The sequence below is a fragment of the Capricornis sumatraensis genome, chromosome 2, assembly GCF_032405125.1.
Source record: "Capricornis sumatraensis isolate serow.1 chromosome 2, serow.2, whole genome shotgun sequence".
NCBI classification, from domain to species: domain Eukaryota; kingdom Metazoa; phylum Chordata; class Mammalia; order Artiodactyla; family Bovidae; genus Capricornis; species Capricornis sumatraensis.
Window position 1 is genome coordinate 210,772,164 of NC_091070.1, and position 16,022 is coordinate 210,788,185.

Genomic DNA, 16,022 nt, shown 5'->3' on the forward strand with positions numbered 1-16,022 from the left:
GTCAGGCAGTGTGCTGGGCACTTTTATAAAAAGCCCGCCATATCCCTTTAGGAAGATGTATATGGGCTGTTTATTTCTTTTCCTTTAAATTTTTATTTTCCTTTAACAATTAAAAAAATTACTAAGGTATAGTTCATTTATAGTTCGGGTGTATAGCGGAGTGAATCAGTTATACATATATATATCCTTTTTCAGACTCTTTCCACTACAGGTTACTATAAGATACTGAATATAGTTTCCTGTGCTGTACAATAGGTCTTTGTTGTTTATCTGTTTTACATATAATGGTCTATATCTGTTAATCCCAAATTCCAAATGTATCCTCCCCCCTTCCTTTTTGGTAACCAGAAGTTTCTTGTATATGTCTGTGGATCTGTTTCAGTTTTGTAAGTAAGCTCGTTTGCATTTTTTTAAGAGTCCACATACGTGTGATACTTGGCATTTTCTGTCTGACTGACTTCACTTAGTATGCTAATCCCTGGGTCCATCCGTGTTGCTGCAGATGGCCTTATTGCATTCTTTTATGGCCTATTAGTTACCAGTTGCGTATGTGTGAATACGTGTACCACATCTTCTTTACCCATTCATCTGTTGAGGGACACTTAGTTTGCTTCCATATCTGGCTATTGTAAACAGGCCTGCTATGATCTTTGGGGTGCATGTGTCTTTTCAAGTTAGAGCTTTATTCGACTGTATGCCCAGGAGTGGGGTTGCTGGATCATATGGTAGCTCTGTTTTTAGTTTTTTATGGACCCTTCCTACTGTTCTCCATAATCACTGCACCAGTTTACATTCCCACCAATAGTGTGGGAGGGTTCCTTTTCCTATTATTTTGATCCTGCAGCACAGCATGTGGGCTCTTAGTTCCTTGGCCAGGGATTAAACCTGTGTCCCCTGCATTGGAAGAACAGAGAGAGTCTTAATCACTGGACTGCCAAGGAAGTCCCTATTTATAGGTTTTTTAAATGATGGCCATTCAGACTGATAGGAGGTGGTACCTTATTGTAGTTTTGATTTGCATTTCTCTAATAATTAGTAATGTTGAGCATTTTTTCATGTGCTTTTTGGCCACCTGTATGTCTTTGGAGAAGTGTCTAGATCTGCCCATTTTTTGTTGAGCTGTGTGAGCTGTTTGTGTATTTTGGAAATTAATCCCCTCTTGGTTGCATCTTCTTTTTAAAAAAATGTGCGTTTATTTGTTTTTGGCTGTGCTGGGTCTTTGTTGCTGTGTGTGGGCTTTCTCTTGTTGTGGCGCATGGGCTTCTCGTTGCGGTGGCTTCTCTTGTGGAGCACGGCCTCTAGGGTGTGTGGGCTTCAGTATCTGTGGCTCCCAGGCTCCAGAGCACAGACTCAGTAGTTGTGGCGCATGGGCTTAGTTGCTCCTCAGCATGTGGGATCTCCCTGGACCAGGGATCAAACTCATGTCTTCCGCATTGGCGAATGGGTTCTTTATCACTGAGCCAGCAGTGTCGCCCCCTGGTTACATCTTCGGCAAATATCTTCTCCCATTCCACAGACTCTCTTCATTTTGCTTATGGTTTCCTTTGCTGTCTAGAAGCTTTTAAGTTTAATTAGGTCCCATTTGTTTATTTTAATTTTTGTTTCCTTTACTCTAGAAGATGGATCCAAAAAGCTAGTGCTGCAAGTTATGTCAGAATGTCCTGGGTCTTATATTTAGCTCTGTAATCTATTTTGAGTTTATTTTTGTATATGGTGTTGGAGAATGTTCTAATTTCATTCTTTTACATATAGCTGTCCAGTTTTCCCAGCACTACTTGTTGAAACGACTATCTTTTCTCCATTGTATATTCTTCCCTCCTTTGTCATAGGTTAGTTGACCATATGTGCATTGGTTTATTTCTGGGCTTTCTCTTCTGTTCCATTAATTTGTGTGTCTATTCTTGTGTCAGTACCATACTGTTCTGATTACTGTAGCTTTGTAATATAGTCTTAAGTCAGTGTGATTCCTCCAGCTGCATTCTTCTTTGTCAAGATTGTTTTGGCTGTTTAGGGTATATTTGACTATATGAGGAATTTATCTTGTATCTCATTTGCTAGGAGTGGATGGTCTTCTCTTGAGTGCTTGCCTTGTTTTTTCCATGGACAGTGTGAACTTCATAAGTGACTATGTTTCCCTAGTAATTATTTTAGCATTGATAGAGCCTTTACTAGGTTTCGGGCACTGTGCTTATTTTGCATGCATTATTTCTTTGAATGTTCACTGCAGTCTTTTTGTAGTAGGTAGCCCATGTTTGCAGTGAAGACACTTTCAGAGACATTAGGTTACTTACTTTTCTAAAGCCACATGTCTAATAATAAAGCTGGATTTCAAACTCAGGCCTAACTCTGTAGTGTAACCCGTCTGTTTCTTCCTGACATGAGATATTTATTTAAGCTATTGCTCTCCCCTTCATTTAATTTTAAATGCCTATAGTACAGTTTTTTTCTTTACTTAGCAACCTGTGTCTAAAGGAAAGTAGAAAGAGAAGGACCCAGGAACCTAGGAAAAAAATTGCAGTATATATGTAATTATAGTGATACTGGCATCAACTTAAACTTGAGCCAGTTCTCAGAAGTAGGACCTGTCACTTTCTGACATTTGTTTAGAGATTTTCTTCATCTTTCTTCTTGTGATTCTACGCATTAGTCACCTATGTATGGAAAAATATATAAGGCTTTTTGGTATGATTGTTATTCACTCAGCAAATATTTATTGAATATCAGCAAATATTTATTGAATATATACTATATGCTTATACATCATTGAACAAGCCAGACAGAGTCCTGCCTTCATGGAGTTTGTAATTGGTATAAATATTTGAATGGGTGGGTTGTGTCTTACACCTACTATGTATTTCCGTAAATACACCACAGTCACACATGTATATGCCGTAGGAATTTCACAAAATTGAACGGCTTGCAATTTGTCTTATTCCAGGAAAACACTGTTGCATCAAGAATATGAGAAAATGTAAGAATCAAGAAACCCATCAGTATGGCTTTGTCACTTTGAATGCCATGATTCTTAGAGGAGTAAGGGAGTAGCAGTATATAAGATCTTATTTGAAATTAAAAATAAAAAGCAAAAACTCGTGTGAGCCAGAAATCTTTGATGGAGCATTGTCAGAAGAATTTCAGAAACTGCAAGTTGTTACACAGATGTAATGATTTAATTAGTCTAGATAACACCATTTATTTATGCTTAAGCATCTCACACATGCAAAAGTTGGTAATTCAAAGTCACACAATAATTTGTGAGTTGTCTTCTATACCACGTGTTACAGCTTCTGAATACCAACTTTGATGAGCCTGTGTGTCAGATGCTTAAGCATAAATAAATGATATTATATAGACCAATTAAGCAATACAGTTTGTTTCTGGAATTCTCTTGACATCTTCACATAAAAATTTTGTAGTGGCTTTTACAGATCACATTAATTGTTTTAAACACAGTTTAATCTCAGTGTGGACAAGATCCTCATTGGAGAGAGCGTATATGGTTTCTGCTAGTTAGGTCTCTTTAGATATCTGGGTGGATTCTTAATATACAACTGGATAAAATAGCCATAAAAGGAATGTCCTCTAGTAAATGGAGGTTTGTTATCCTCTTAGCAAAAAGATGAGCTTATTTTGTGATAGGTAAGTAACTATATTATTAAATCTCTTGGGGAAGGAAACCAGTTCGGATCTCCTTGCTATATCTCTCTCTTTTTTTGCTTTTCGTTTTAATTCATTTATTTGGCTGCATTGGGTCTTAGTCATGGCACATGGGGTCTTCGCTGTGGCGAGTGGTCTCAGTAGTTGCCCTGTGGCATGTGGGATATAGTTCTCTGACCAGGGATTGAACCTTTGTCCCCTGCATTGGAAGGTGGATTCTTAATCACTGGACTACCAGGAAAGTATCTCGTTTTTGCTTTTCTAATTTTAACTATAAAAACACCATGGTATTCTTTGTCTCCCTGATATTGTATTAGTGTTGTCATAGTTTTTTAAAAATACTGTTATATTTATTTTTTATTTTTAGGTAATTCAGACAGTTTTGTTGTTGTTTAAAGTGGTAAGCTATCAAAAAGGAGATTGGTATATAGCAAATATACTAAGAATTTAGGTCACATTTTTTTCTTCCAGAGTTTGGGATGTCTCACCTCTATTATTTTTTTCTCACCATATTTCCTAGAAAATAGAAAGGGGAAGGATTAATTGACCTAGTTTTACACATAAGGAAGTATGTTCTTAGAGGTTAAGTGTCTTGCTTAAGGTCAGACTTATTAAGAATGTAGTCACAGAATATGGCAGAGAATTCCAGAGACTACTGGCAGAGGTTAGCATGATACTTACTGGGAAATGTAATAGGCAGTTAATTATTGTCTCAAAAGACTTAACTATTACTGGTTATTTCTTACTCCTCTGAGACTATTCACCGTTTTATCCGCAAGGCAGAAACTTGTTTGCAGGTTAGAGCTACTCTGTAATCTTTGGGAAATACTGCTTAGCACAGCTGGCTTGGACTTCCAAGTATATAATGTTTTCATGTGTATCTTCTAACATGAGTTAGACTATTTCTTCAAGCTGCCAAGTACCCGTGCTGATCAGTGTTCAAAGAATACAAAACATCACTTTTAAGACCATTAGCTGTAATTACTTTATGCCCCATTATATGATGCATAAATGTATTTAATTTCATTTAATGTCCGTTTGATTGAATTTGTAAGTTTAGGAATGGGCACCTAAGAGTGGGCAAGGCCTGCTCACTATCCACTTAGGCAAGGGCAAGAGGGAAAACGTACTTTGCAGAGAAAAAGGAAGTCATTTTTCATGGAAGTCACACCACGGATGCCTGGGAACACAGAGAGTCTGAACTAACATGGTAAATGGCCCACCTGGTGTAGAAAAATAATCATCCATTTAGAGACGAAGATCTGTAGAAACTTACCTCGTTAAACTTGCAGGTAATACAAAAAAAGGATATCTATAAAATAGGTTATTATAATTACTTTTGTCTCATTGATAAAAATTACCTCTTAGTTATCTTAGCACAGCCTTGTTATATTAGAAAAATAATTAGCATTTCACCTAAATCTACAGTTCTTCTAGAGTTACCACATTTCTTTGAACTTAGGAACTTCCATTATTACTGTCTGCATTAAAAGTGTAATGACTTGGGAATTCCCTGGTGGTCCAGTGGTTAGGACTTTGCCCTTTCACAGTTTAGGGTTTGGGGTTCAGTCCCTGATCAGGGAGCTAAGATCCTGCAAGCTGTGTGGCGCGGCCAAAAAAAGTTTAGTGATTTGATTTAAATATTTGAGACCTTCTACGCTTCCTTACCCCAAGACTTGTTTCTTTCTCTTTCTTTTATTTTTTTTTTGTAGTTGATACACAGTATTGTATTAATTCCAGATATACAGCAGAATGATTCTGTTTTATATATATACTTTTTTCAGATTATTTTCCATCATACGTTATTATAAGATTTTGAATATTGTTCCCTATGCTATATAGTAAATCCTGTTACTTGCCTATTTTATGTATAGTAGTTTGTTGCTGTTAATCCCATGGTCCTAATTTATAACCCTCCTCCCTTTCCCTTTTTGTAACCATACGTATATTTTCTATGTCTTTGAGTTAGTTTCTGTTTTGTGTGTAGATTCACTTGCATTATTTCTGGATTTCACATTTAAGTGATAGCATATAGTGTTGTTTTCCTCTGACTGACTTCACTATGTATGATGTTATCTAGGTCCATCCATGTCGCTGCAGATGGCAGCAGTCCATTCTTTCTATGGCTGAATGGTATTCCCTGTGTGTATGTACCACATCTGCTTAAGCCAGCCACCTGCTGGTGGGCACTTGGGTTGTTTCCATGTCTTGGCTATTGAAAATAGTGGTGCTATGAACATTGGGGTGCATGTATTGAATTAGGGTTTTTGTTTTTTCTTGGGCATGTACTCAGGAGTAAAATACAAGGATCATATGGTAGCTCTGTTTTTAGTTTTTAAAGGAATTTCCGTATTGTTTTCTATAGTGGCTGCACGGGTTTACATTCCCAGCAACAATGTAGGCCTTTCCTTCACACCCTCTCCAGGATTTATTAAATGTAGCCCAAGACTTAGTTTCTTAATAGTGAGACATACAGTTTACTGTTTGAGATTGTGGTCCAAATGCCCGTACTGAGCCTTTTTATTTTGGATGATATGGTTGGTGCTATAGCTTTCTTTAGCCTGTGGCCTGACACTCAGAATAGTGTGTTTTGGTTTCAGCTATTAGGAACAACACAAAAACACCCATGCTTTGCCTCTGAAATGCTTTTATAACAGATTGTGGTCCATGAGCTTTAAGAAGCAACTTTTTCAAATACCTCAGAGTGGTCCAAATGGTCTGTTCAGAGAAAACAAGCTGACCTCCCTTTACCTGTGACCACGCTTTGGGTCCTTTAGATTTCTCTGAGTCTTTTCTTTCATCATCATTTACTCAGCTGCTGCTGTTATTCACCAACAGTTGGAATGTCCCTGTTTCCATGAGAGATGTTGGTGTTACTGCTTTGACCATCACGTTAATGTCTTTCTTTGCAGACCCCGTATCATGTCAACCTCCTCCTGGCTGGCTACGATGAGCACGAGGGTCCAGCGCTCTACTACATGGACTACCTGGCAGCCTTGGCAAAAGCCCCTTTCGCAGCCCACGGCTATGGTGCCTTCCTGACTCTCAGTATCCTGGACCGATATTACACGCCAAGTAAGTTTCAGCTCTCTAAGCTGGGAACAGTAGCAAAGCCCTGTCCTCAACTGCTTCCTGGCTTTATGTACAACCCCTTGGAGTTGGGTGGCCAAAGAAGGTGCCCTCAGGAAGCTTTTTTCTGTAGGTCATTAGGGTTATGGAAAAGCTGATCCAAGTCCCTTTTCCACCAGGTAAAATGAGGTATTGCATATGTCCAGAGCTGGGTTTTGTTTTAAAGGGGGGTTGGAATAATGACTAAAACTATAATTCTTTGGTTATAAAAGTTCATGTTTTGCACTCATTTTGCCGCTACTTAGGTGCTCATTAGCTTCTCAGGTGTAGAGAATGCAAGTAAACCAAGTGGTTTGGGTATGTTTGTTTGGAGCTTGTGATGATGAACAGGACTCCAGCATGACAACTGAGGGTTTCTTTTCTTAAATGTCAAAGCTTTTTAAGGCCACAACCTGTATTCTTATCACATAATAGCGGCCCTCTCCTATATGAGAAAACTGGCTCTCTACTTGTCCATGAACCGTCCACTTGGCAAACCTCTAGGCATGGGGGTGCTTCTGTGTTAAGTTCTATTTTCTGACCCCAACCCCAACCTCAGCTTCAGCCATGTGAGCAGTAGGCACTCGGGATTCACAGCTTTTGCGCGCTGTAGATGCAGCACAGATAACCAGTTTTCGCCTTACATTCCGCTCTTCCCTGTTAGTGTAGAATCTGGCTGCTTCTTTCTTTTTATGGTGCTGCCCTCTCAGCCATGCCGGAGCTCCAGGCCACATCCTGGAAAGGTTAGCCTGGCCTCCTAGTGACCATTGCTTGATTTGGCATCTGTCAGTAATACAGTGATTTGCCCACTGAAATAACCACCAGCCACCCCTGAGGCCGAACTGCATCATATGTCGTCCCAGTTTGCCATGCCTGTGGACAGTTCCTTTGGCTCCTGTTTTATGAGAGACTCAGCCCCATCCTATGAATTCTGTTTCTATTGTTAAACTGGGGCCCAGCTGGCAAAGTGAGGCTGACACACTGGCCCTGCCCTCCCTTTCCCTGATTTGCAGCTGGCCAGGGCAGATGGAGCTGATTTAAGCCCTGGTCTAAAGGAGGGCTGGGGGTTGTTGAGTTGGGGGATGGGCTATAAAGAAGAGGCAGGCCGCTGGACTTCTCTGGAGGCAAGCACTGGCCATGGGAGGCAGATTCCGTCACGCTTACCCTTCTCTGTAGCAAATCAATTTTCAATGGCTTGTGGCTGCCTGAGCACTGGGCCTGGGACACTCAACTGAATATAGAGAAAGTTTGTTGTACATCAGAAGCCTTGGCTTTTTTTTTTGCCTTATCTGTGTGTCATGTTGACCTGAGAAAGTTTGAAACCTATTTCAGAGTTGTGGCAGAGCGTTTTACTTAGTGTCAGCAGCTTGAGTGCCTGACTTCCGTGTTCTCTTTCAGCTATCTCGCGTGAGAAGGCAGTGGAGCTTCTTAGGAAATGTCTGGAGGAGGTGAGTAGCTTTCATGGGATCCTGAAAGGAATGTTTTGTCTCTCTGTTGGCCAATATTGTTTCCCTTACCCAGTTGCATTTTTTTCTGATCCTTGCCAGAAAGTGTAATATCCGCTAACCATATGTGAAGCTCCTATCAGGGATACAGTTTGATGCATAACAAGCTGATTTTTTTTTTCTCCTGGGTCACCATCTCATCAATGTCAATTCTACAATCTAATTACTTTTATTTTTGGTTCTTCCAGACTAGTAATTCTCAAATTTTAGCATGTGTAAGAATCATCTGGGGAACTTGTTTCTTTAAAAAAGGCACATTCATGCTTTCCACCTCACCTTAATTCTGAATTAGTTGTCCTGGTGTAGCTCTTGAGACTGTCTTGGCCAGCAGTCCCAGGTGATTTTGCTGCAGGTGGTAACAGGGGTGGCGGGTAGGGGGGCCGTACTTTAAGAACTATTGTGCTGCATTTTAGACCTGCTCCATTTTTGTGCTACCTGGGGTTGCCATAAAGTCTGCTTCCTTAACAGTACGTGAGTCCGGGAGGAAAGGCCACCCTTGGGAATTCAGGAGGCCGTAGAAGGTAACGAGCAGGCTTTGGGCAGATGGAGAGAGTAGCCTTTAGTTTATGAGGCCAGGAACATGGGCCCTTCCTCTTCCAATACTTCTGCTAGGAGTCTGAGGCTCTGGTGTGAAAGGAGAATGAGGAGGAAAAGAAAGCAGCTCCTTTAGGCTTTTTAATTCTTTTGTTGTTCCTACAGCCTAAGGATGAACTTGAATTTGTACTCTAGTGAGAAGCGAGTAGGAGGTGGAGAGCAGCTGGTAGCATCAGTAATGTCAGTTTGCCTCTTACACAAGCCTGTCATTTTCAGTCCACAGGGCCCCTTCTTCCTCTTGTTTGTAAATCTCCTTTCCAAAGCAGAAACTGAGAATAAACTCATGTGCTTTTCTTAAAAATTCAGCCAGGAGGCCGTGTTAGTCCAGCAGCTCTAAGTGTTGCAAGGGTCTGCCAGGAAGAAGCCACTGGAACGTGGAATGCTTTGAGACTTTATTCCCCATGGATCCTCCACATTTCCTTATTATTATCACCTTTTCTTGATCTTGGAACTTTTTTCTGGACATAGGAGCCATCAGCCAGGGAGGACTATGGAAATGAAAGTGGTGGTTGCTGCCCAGTCCTCATCTGTAAGGGAGATGGGAAACATCAAGGGAAGAGGGGCTTGGGCCAGGGGAGGGGCACATTTTCAGGATGTGTCCCTAAGGGGGCAGGTAGAGCTTTGTGCCTTCTGTCCAGGGATTAAGTGAACTGTCCAGGAGGGGTCGCCCACAGAAGCGAAGGTCTCCTCCAGCTGTGCCCTTGGGCGATCTCTAGCCAGGTTGATGGGGCTGTCTGCTTTTGTGTGCATAGACCACAGGTCCTTTGGAGCAGCCTCTCAAGCAGACAGTCGCATGAGAGGCCAGAGAGGTTCCTTTAGTGACAGTTCAGCTTGGATTGAAGAAGGTAGAAGTAGGGGTTGTTCCAAGAGCAGTTCTGAGACCATCCTTGCCACCAGCCTCCCAGCTCTACACACAGACACACTCACGTACACCTGGTCTGTATAATGTGGGTGGGTGGCTGGAGCGCACTGTTGGACCTAGGAATACATGGCTTTGGTCCAGAGCTTTTCCTAGGGCAGTAGCTCCTTAGTTGGCTTCTTGCCTTGAGATATTTTGAAAGAGAAGTCTGTGTTTACCAGGCCTGATTGGTGGCAGATTGTGAGGGATAGAACATTAGAGTGTCTCATTCTTCACCAGCTGACTGACCAGAGTCAAGCTCCTGCTCACTACCTTCCAGTCAGCCTCCAGCTGCAGTTTGGGCTTTCCTCAGTATCTTGGTGCCAGCTGTCCTCAGTAGGGTACCAAGCGCCCCGAACACAAAAATCACTATCTGCTTATATGTCCAGTGCCTCGAACAGAGCCTGGACCACAGTTCTCAATAAAAATTTGTTGACTGATTTCCTTCATGTTTCTCTGCAGCTCCAGAAACGCTTCATCCTGAATCTGCCAACCTTCAGTGTTCGAATCATTGACAGAAATGGCATCCACGACCTGGACAACATTTCCTTCCCTAAACAGGGCTCCTAACGTCGTGCCCTCCCTCCCACTTGCCGGGGAACTTTTTTTGATGAGCTCCTCTATTTTTTTCTACTCTTTTGATGTCTGCTCTCCACAGATGGTTAATTCAGAATAAAGCTGACTGTGGATCGATTGAGCCCTCTGGGCTGAGTCTGAGTTTACCTAACATCGCCTCAGGAAGGGGGTGGGAGCATTACCTGTGTTGGGACTTCCTGTGAGGATTACCTTTCCTCCTGCCCCCTTCCTTCATTGATGCTCTGATTGTCCTTCAGCAGCTGACAGTTTGCTTGCTAAAGTCTCATCCCCCTAAAGCAGTGCTTCTTTATTGCCCCTAAGCTTAAACACTTTTTAAATTAATTAATTTGAATAGATAATACATACATGTAGAAAAAATGCAAACAGGGCGAAAACACACAGTGAAAATGTTTCTTCCATTCCTAAAATTTATTCACTTTCTTCCCTTCCCAGAGGAAACTTCAGCTACTAATTTCTTCTCTAACCTTTAGAGATACATTGTTCTTGTATAAAATATATACATGCACATGTCCCTTTTAAAAAATATTTTAAAATGTTCTGCATATTGCTTTTTTCATTGAACACTATTGGAGATGGTTTTTATATCAGTATATAGCTACCTTACTCTTACTGACAGTTGCATAATATTCCATGAAATTGGTGTACTCTCAAGTGGTTAACCAGGTATTTATTTTACTTTCTGAATGGAGAAGGAAATGGTAACCCACTCCAGTGTTCTTGCATGGAGAATCCCAGGGACGGGGGAGCCTGGTGGGCTGCCGTCTCTGGGGTCACACGGAGTCGGACACAACTGAAGCAACTTAGCAGCAGCAGCAATCTAGTTTTTTGGTAATGAGTAATGTAGATATTTTTCTGTTGGTGCCACTAAAACAGTAGTTCATAACCAGATGTATGTATCAGAATCACCTGGAGGGTTTTCTTTTTTAATCTACTTGATTAGCCTGCATTCACTCCCAGATTCTAACAAGTTTGGGGCCTAGACTAGGAATATTTTTTAAAGCTTCTACTCCTTAGTCACAGTAGAGAACTGCCAATTTGAAGCTTCTTTGGAGCAGTGATCCTCAAACTACAGCATGCATCTCAACTTCCTTATAGACACAGTTTGCTGGGTCCTACTCCAGTAGTTTGTGGGGGTGGCCTGAGATTTTACATTTCTGATATTTCTGATCGATGTGATGCTGCTGGTCTGGGAACCATACTTTGAGCACCATTTGGTCCTAGACTAAGATAAGACCAACTTTATCCCATTCTGTGCTGCTTAGGACTTCCCTGGTGGCTCAGACAGTAAAGCGTCTGTCTACAATGTGGGAGACCCGGGTTCGATCCCTGGGTTGGGAAGATCCCCTAGAGAAGGAAATGGCAATCCACTCCAGGACTATTGCCTGGAAAATCCCATGGACAGAGGAGCCTGGTAGGCTACAGTCCATGGGGTCCCAAAGAGTCGGACACAACTGAGCGACGTCACTTCACTTCACTTAATACCACATACAATAGGTTTTTTGTTTATCTGGGGTGAAATATATCATCTGTCCAAGTTACTCCCTATAGATAGCACATTTGTGTTAACAGTATTGAATTACCATCAGATTTGAGTGCCATGCACTTTTTAGTACACCAGTGGTAAATGCTTTGTAGCACCATAAGAAGGAAGCTAATCATTGAATAAGTGGGAGAAAGAGGTGATTCACATGACCATGCCTAGTTTGTCATTAGTTTGACACCACCCTCGCTATGCATAGGTGTGAGCTTTTGGCTAGCTTCCTGACTCTCTAAGACATCTATTTTAAAGCTCCACAGGTGATTCTGATGCTTGCTCCAGTTGAGTGCCACTACTAAAGTGTAAGCAGTCCTGCGTCATGGTTTTCCTATCTGTAGAATAGAATTGTATGAGGATTCCATGTGCTAACGTAGAGCGTTGCAGGGCCTGGCATGTGGTAAGTGCTCTATGAACATATGCATGCCTGCTAAGTCACTTCAGTCATGTCCACCTCCTTGCAACCCTATGGACTTCACCAGGCCAGAATACTGGAGTGGGGTGCTTTTCCTTCTCCAGGGGATCTTACCGACCCAAGGATCGAACCTGCGTCTCTTGTGTCTGCTGCATTGGTAGGCAGGTTCTTTACCACTAGCGCCACCTGGGAAGTCCCAATAAGTATGGGGTCATTGGTAGACTTACCATTCTGCATCCAGGCCTCACTAAGAATGAAATCGTTCTCTGCCTTTGAATATGTGTCCACAAGGTAGTCTCATAGGGAAGGCCACCATCCCACCCTGACCTCCAGTCTGTTTTCTCCAATCCAGATCTCTTTCTTAGGCTCAATATACACTTAATGCTTGGTATCTCACCCTCTAGTCACAGGACATCAAACTCAGCATGTCTAAAGCTGAGCCTTACCACCAGGCCCTGGCTCCCAAGTACCCAAGCCAGAAACCTATGCATCATTTATCTTTGATAAACTTATTTTGGAATAAATTTAGTTTTATAGAAAAGTTGCAAAGATCCTTATACTCCTCGCCTGGTTTTCCTTAGTGTTAACATGTTGGCCACAATACATTTGTAAAACTAAGAAACATTGGTTGGCACATGAGTATTAACTAAACTCCAGCCTTTATTCAGATTTCACCAGTTTTTCCACTAATGTTTTTTTTCTATTCTAGGATATGATCCAACATGCCTCATTGCATCTAGCTGGGCATCATTTTTTTATGCCTGTTTATTTCCTGCCTTCACAGAGTTACCAAGTTCTTGCATTTGACTTCCTAAATCTTTTAATGAATTCTCCATCTCCAGTATTTCAGTTCCCCTACCAAGGACTGAACCTGGGCTACGGCAGGGAAAGCCCGAAATCCTAACCCCTAAGCCTAACTCCCTTTCTCAGACTACTTTAACAGCTTCCTAGCTTCTCCCTACTTTTAATCTCCTCCCTCTCCAGTTTTTTCTCTGTACTCTAAAAACTGGATCATCCATTCCTCTCCTCACTTAACACTTTCTGATGGTTTCCACTGCTTATGGAACAAAACAACTTTATTCTGTTCTATTTATATTCCCTGATAGCTCAGCTGGTAAAGAATCTGCCTGCAATGCAGGAGACCCTGGTTTGATTCCTGGGTCAGGAAGATGTGCTGGAGAAGGGATAGGGTACCCACTCCAGTATTCTTGGGCTTCCCTTATGGTTCAGCTGGTAAAGAATCTGCCTGCAATGTGGGAGACTTGGGTTTGATCCCTGGGTGAGGAAGATCCCCTGAAAAAGGGAAAGGCTACCCATTCCAGTATTCTGGCCTGGAGAATTCCATGGACTATATAGTCCACGGGGTCTCAAACAGTCAGACACTACTTAGAGTGACTTTGAAAATGTCAAACCCAACTTGGGTTTGACATGCTACGCATTTCATAATCTCCCAACCTAGCTCCCCAATTTCCTTTCCTTCTTCTACACCTCATAAAGCCCATGGTCCATTGAATTGATACAGCCTTAGCATATGTTTTTCACTTCATACCTACTGTATAAAGGGTAAGCATTGCTTCCTGAAATCTTTCTTACAGATAACGTATATATGTATGATTGGGTTGTGGTGCAGTGTACCCTGATATTTCTAATCTGTTCTCTCTACTAGATTTTTTTTTTTTTTAATGCTAGCTTTATCCTTAATTTTCTGATGTTGAAAAACACTGGGAGTGCACCGATGCTTTAACACTTCTGGCCAAACACTGCTCAGAAATGGTCTCCCAATTGGTTCCCATCTGCTTTCAGGTGATTAATACACTGGAAACAATTTATTCCTTCCCATGCTTGGGGTGAGAGGGGATAGGTTGGAGCAGAGAGCAGCTGCTTTGCCTCAGGGTAGGGAAACTTAGCTCTGACTAGTGAAGAGGTTGAGGAAGCTGACAAGGAACCCCTAAGAAATGGAAGGGGGTGCTGAGATAGTCTAAGTGCCATATGTCTTACTTTTAATTCCCTCAACTTCCTGTAGTCTAAAATAATTTTAGTAGTAGAACGTCTCTTGCCAGGTCCAGGTCTTTCATTAACACAGAACATACTTCCAGCCTTTCCTCCCATCCTTTCATATGTGTAGGTTGAGGCAGGGAACCTTCTTGGGAGAAGCACTCACATCTTTGGACCTTTCCCCTGAGAGATGATTCCTAAAGCTTTCCTTTCCGTGAAACACCTGACCATCTGCCTTTGACAGCACACTTATGAGGAACTGGGGGAAGAGAATTCCAGGCAAAGAGAAAGGCGAATGCAGTGGCCCTGAGGCGTGAAAGTGGTAATCTGAGGAGCCGAAGGGGAGCCAGGGAGCCGTGTGGCTGGGGCAAGGAAGAGGAGGGAGAAGTCCAAGATGAGGTCGAAGAAGCAGGCAGTGTCTCGGTTGCTGGCAGGGCTTTAGAATGGTGTACCAGTGAAAACAGACCAGTTGGAAGGCTACTGTACCATTCCCGAGGAGCAGGGTGGCAGCAGAGGAGATTCTTCTATCTGGATGGACTTTGTGACGGATAGGGTGTAGGGAAAGGATCAAATGCAACTTCCTAGTCTCTGGCTTGAGGAACTGGGTATAGAGGTGGCACCATTTACTGAGGTCAGGAAGGTGGCCAGGTCAAGATGTGAGTACTTGAGTCAAGTACTCCATTTTGGCCATGAGTAGGGAGTGTTTCAGAAGACAGCAAGTAGTCACCCATATCAAATGCTGCTAAGTCCAGAAGAGGGGACTTTGGACTTGTGGCCACTGATGACCTCGCTGAGTGGATTTCCATAGGCTGGTAGTGGTAGAAGCCAGAGTCAAGTGGGTTGAGGAGTGAATTGGGGGTGGGGAAGTGGAAGTAGAGATGTCATAATCTTTTTAAGAACTCTTTAAAAGGAAAGGATTTGTGTTTGGTAAGGTAAGAGATCCTAGAATGTGTCCTTTAGGGAGTGATCTAGTAGATGACTTAGTAGGGATGGAGAGACTGAAGGTGCAGGCAAGAAAAATGGCTTGAAGAACGAAATCCTCAAGAAGACAAAGAAGCTAGACTTGAATGGGCCAGATAGTCATCAGCATTCATATTGACACGTGTTTAGACCCACCACCAATGATCACAGTAACTCATCACACAGACCTATAGCCAGACTGACACCTTCACCCACAGGCTTAGTGAGTCACAATAACATACCCCCGTCCCCTGACCCAGGATTCACCTCTCTCTCTCACACACACAGAACTAATAGCCACACTGACAAGCCAGACAGACCCACCGTCTGTATCCCCTCACACAGTGATGCCCACAGCCCCCTCCAAGATTTCCCCCTTATACACTCCACCCGCTTTCCCCAGTCCCCAGGCCCTGTCTCTCCCCTGTGACCTTGCCATCTGGGGAGGCAAATCCAGGCCTGGACTGAAGAAGGACAGGGAGGGCTTCGTATCCAGTGAAAGGTTTTATTAAGAGAAGGAGAACCCAGTCTGAGAGTTGGAGAGGTACACTGACTGCAGGGTCAAGAGAAACAACCGTAAAGAACAAAATCTCAGCCACAGCCTCAGAGTCCCTGACATCTTCCTTCCCTCCCAGACCACCCATAGCCCTTGGCGAGCAAAAACACCCTCTCCATCCTAGTGTAGCTGCACGTCTTGGTGCATGAGCAGAAGACAGTGAAACGAGTCCTCAGCTCACTGGGATAAATAAGTTGCACTGG

The 16,022-nt window shown here is 42.5% G+C and overlaps 1 protein-coding gene across 2 annotated transcripts in view; it reads left to right on the forward strand.

Moving 5' to 3' along the window:
• The window catches only part of PSMB2 (proteasome 20S subunit beta 2), a 34,210-nt gene extending 23,802 nt beyond the window's left edge, over positions 1-10,408 (forward strand). For both annotated transcript variants that reach the window (XM_068965647.1, XM_068965648.1), the window contains exons 4-6: positions 6,570-6,732; positions 8,164-8,213; positions 10,225-10,408. In XM_068965647.1, coding sequence (XP_068821748.1) covers positions 6,570-6,732; positions 8,164-8,213; positions 10,225-10,332 — 321 coding nt within the window. In that variant the 3' untranslated portion in view covers positions 10,333-10,408. The remainder of the gene's footprint in view (positions 1-6,569; positions 6,733-8,163; positions 8,214-10,224) is intronic.
• The last annotated feature ends 5,614 nt before the right edge of the window (positions 10,409-16,022 follow it).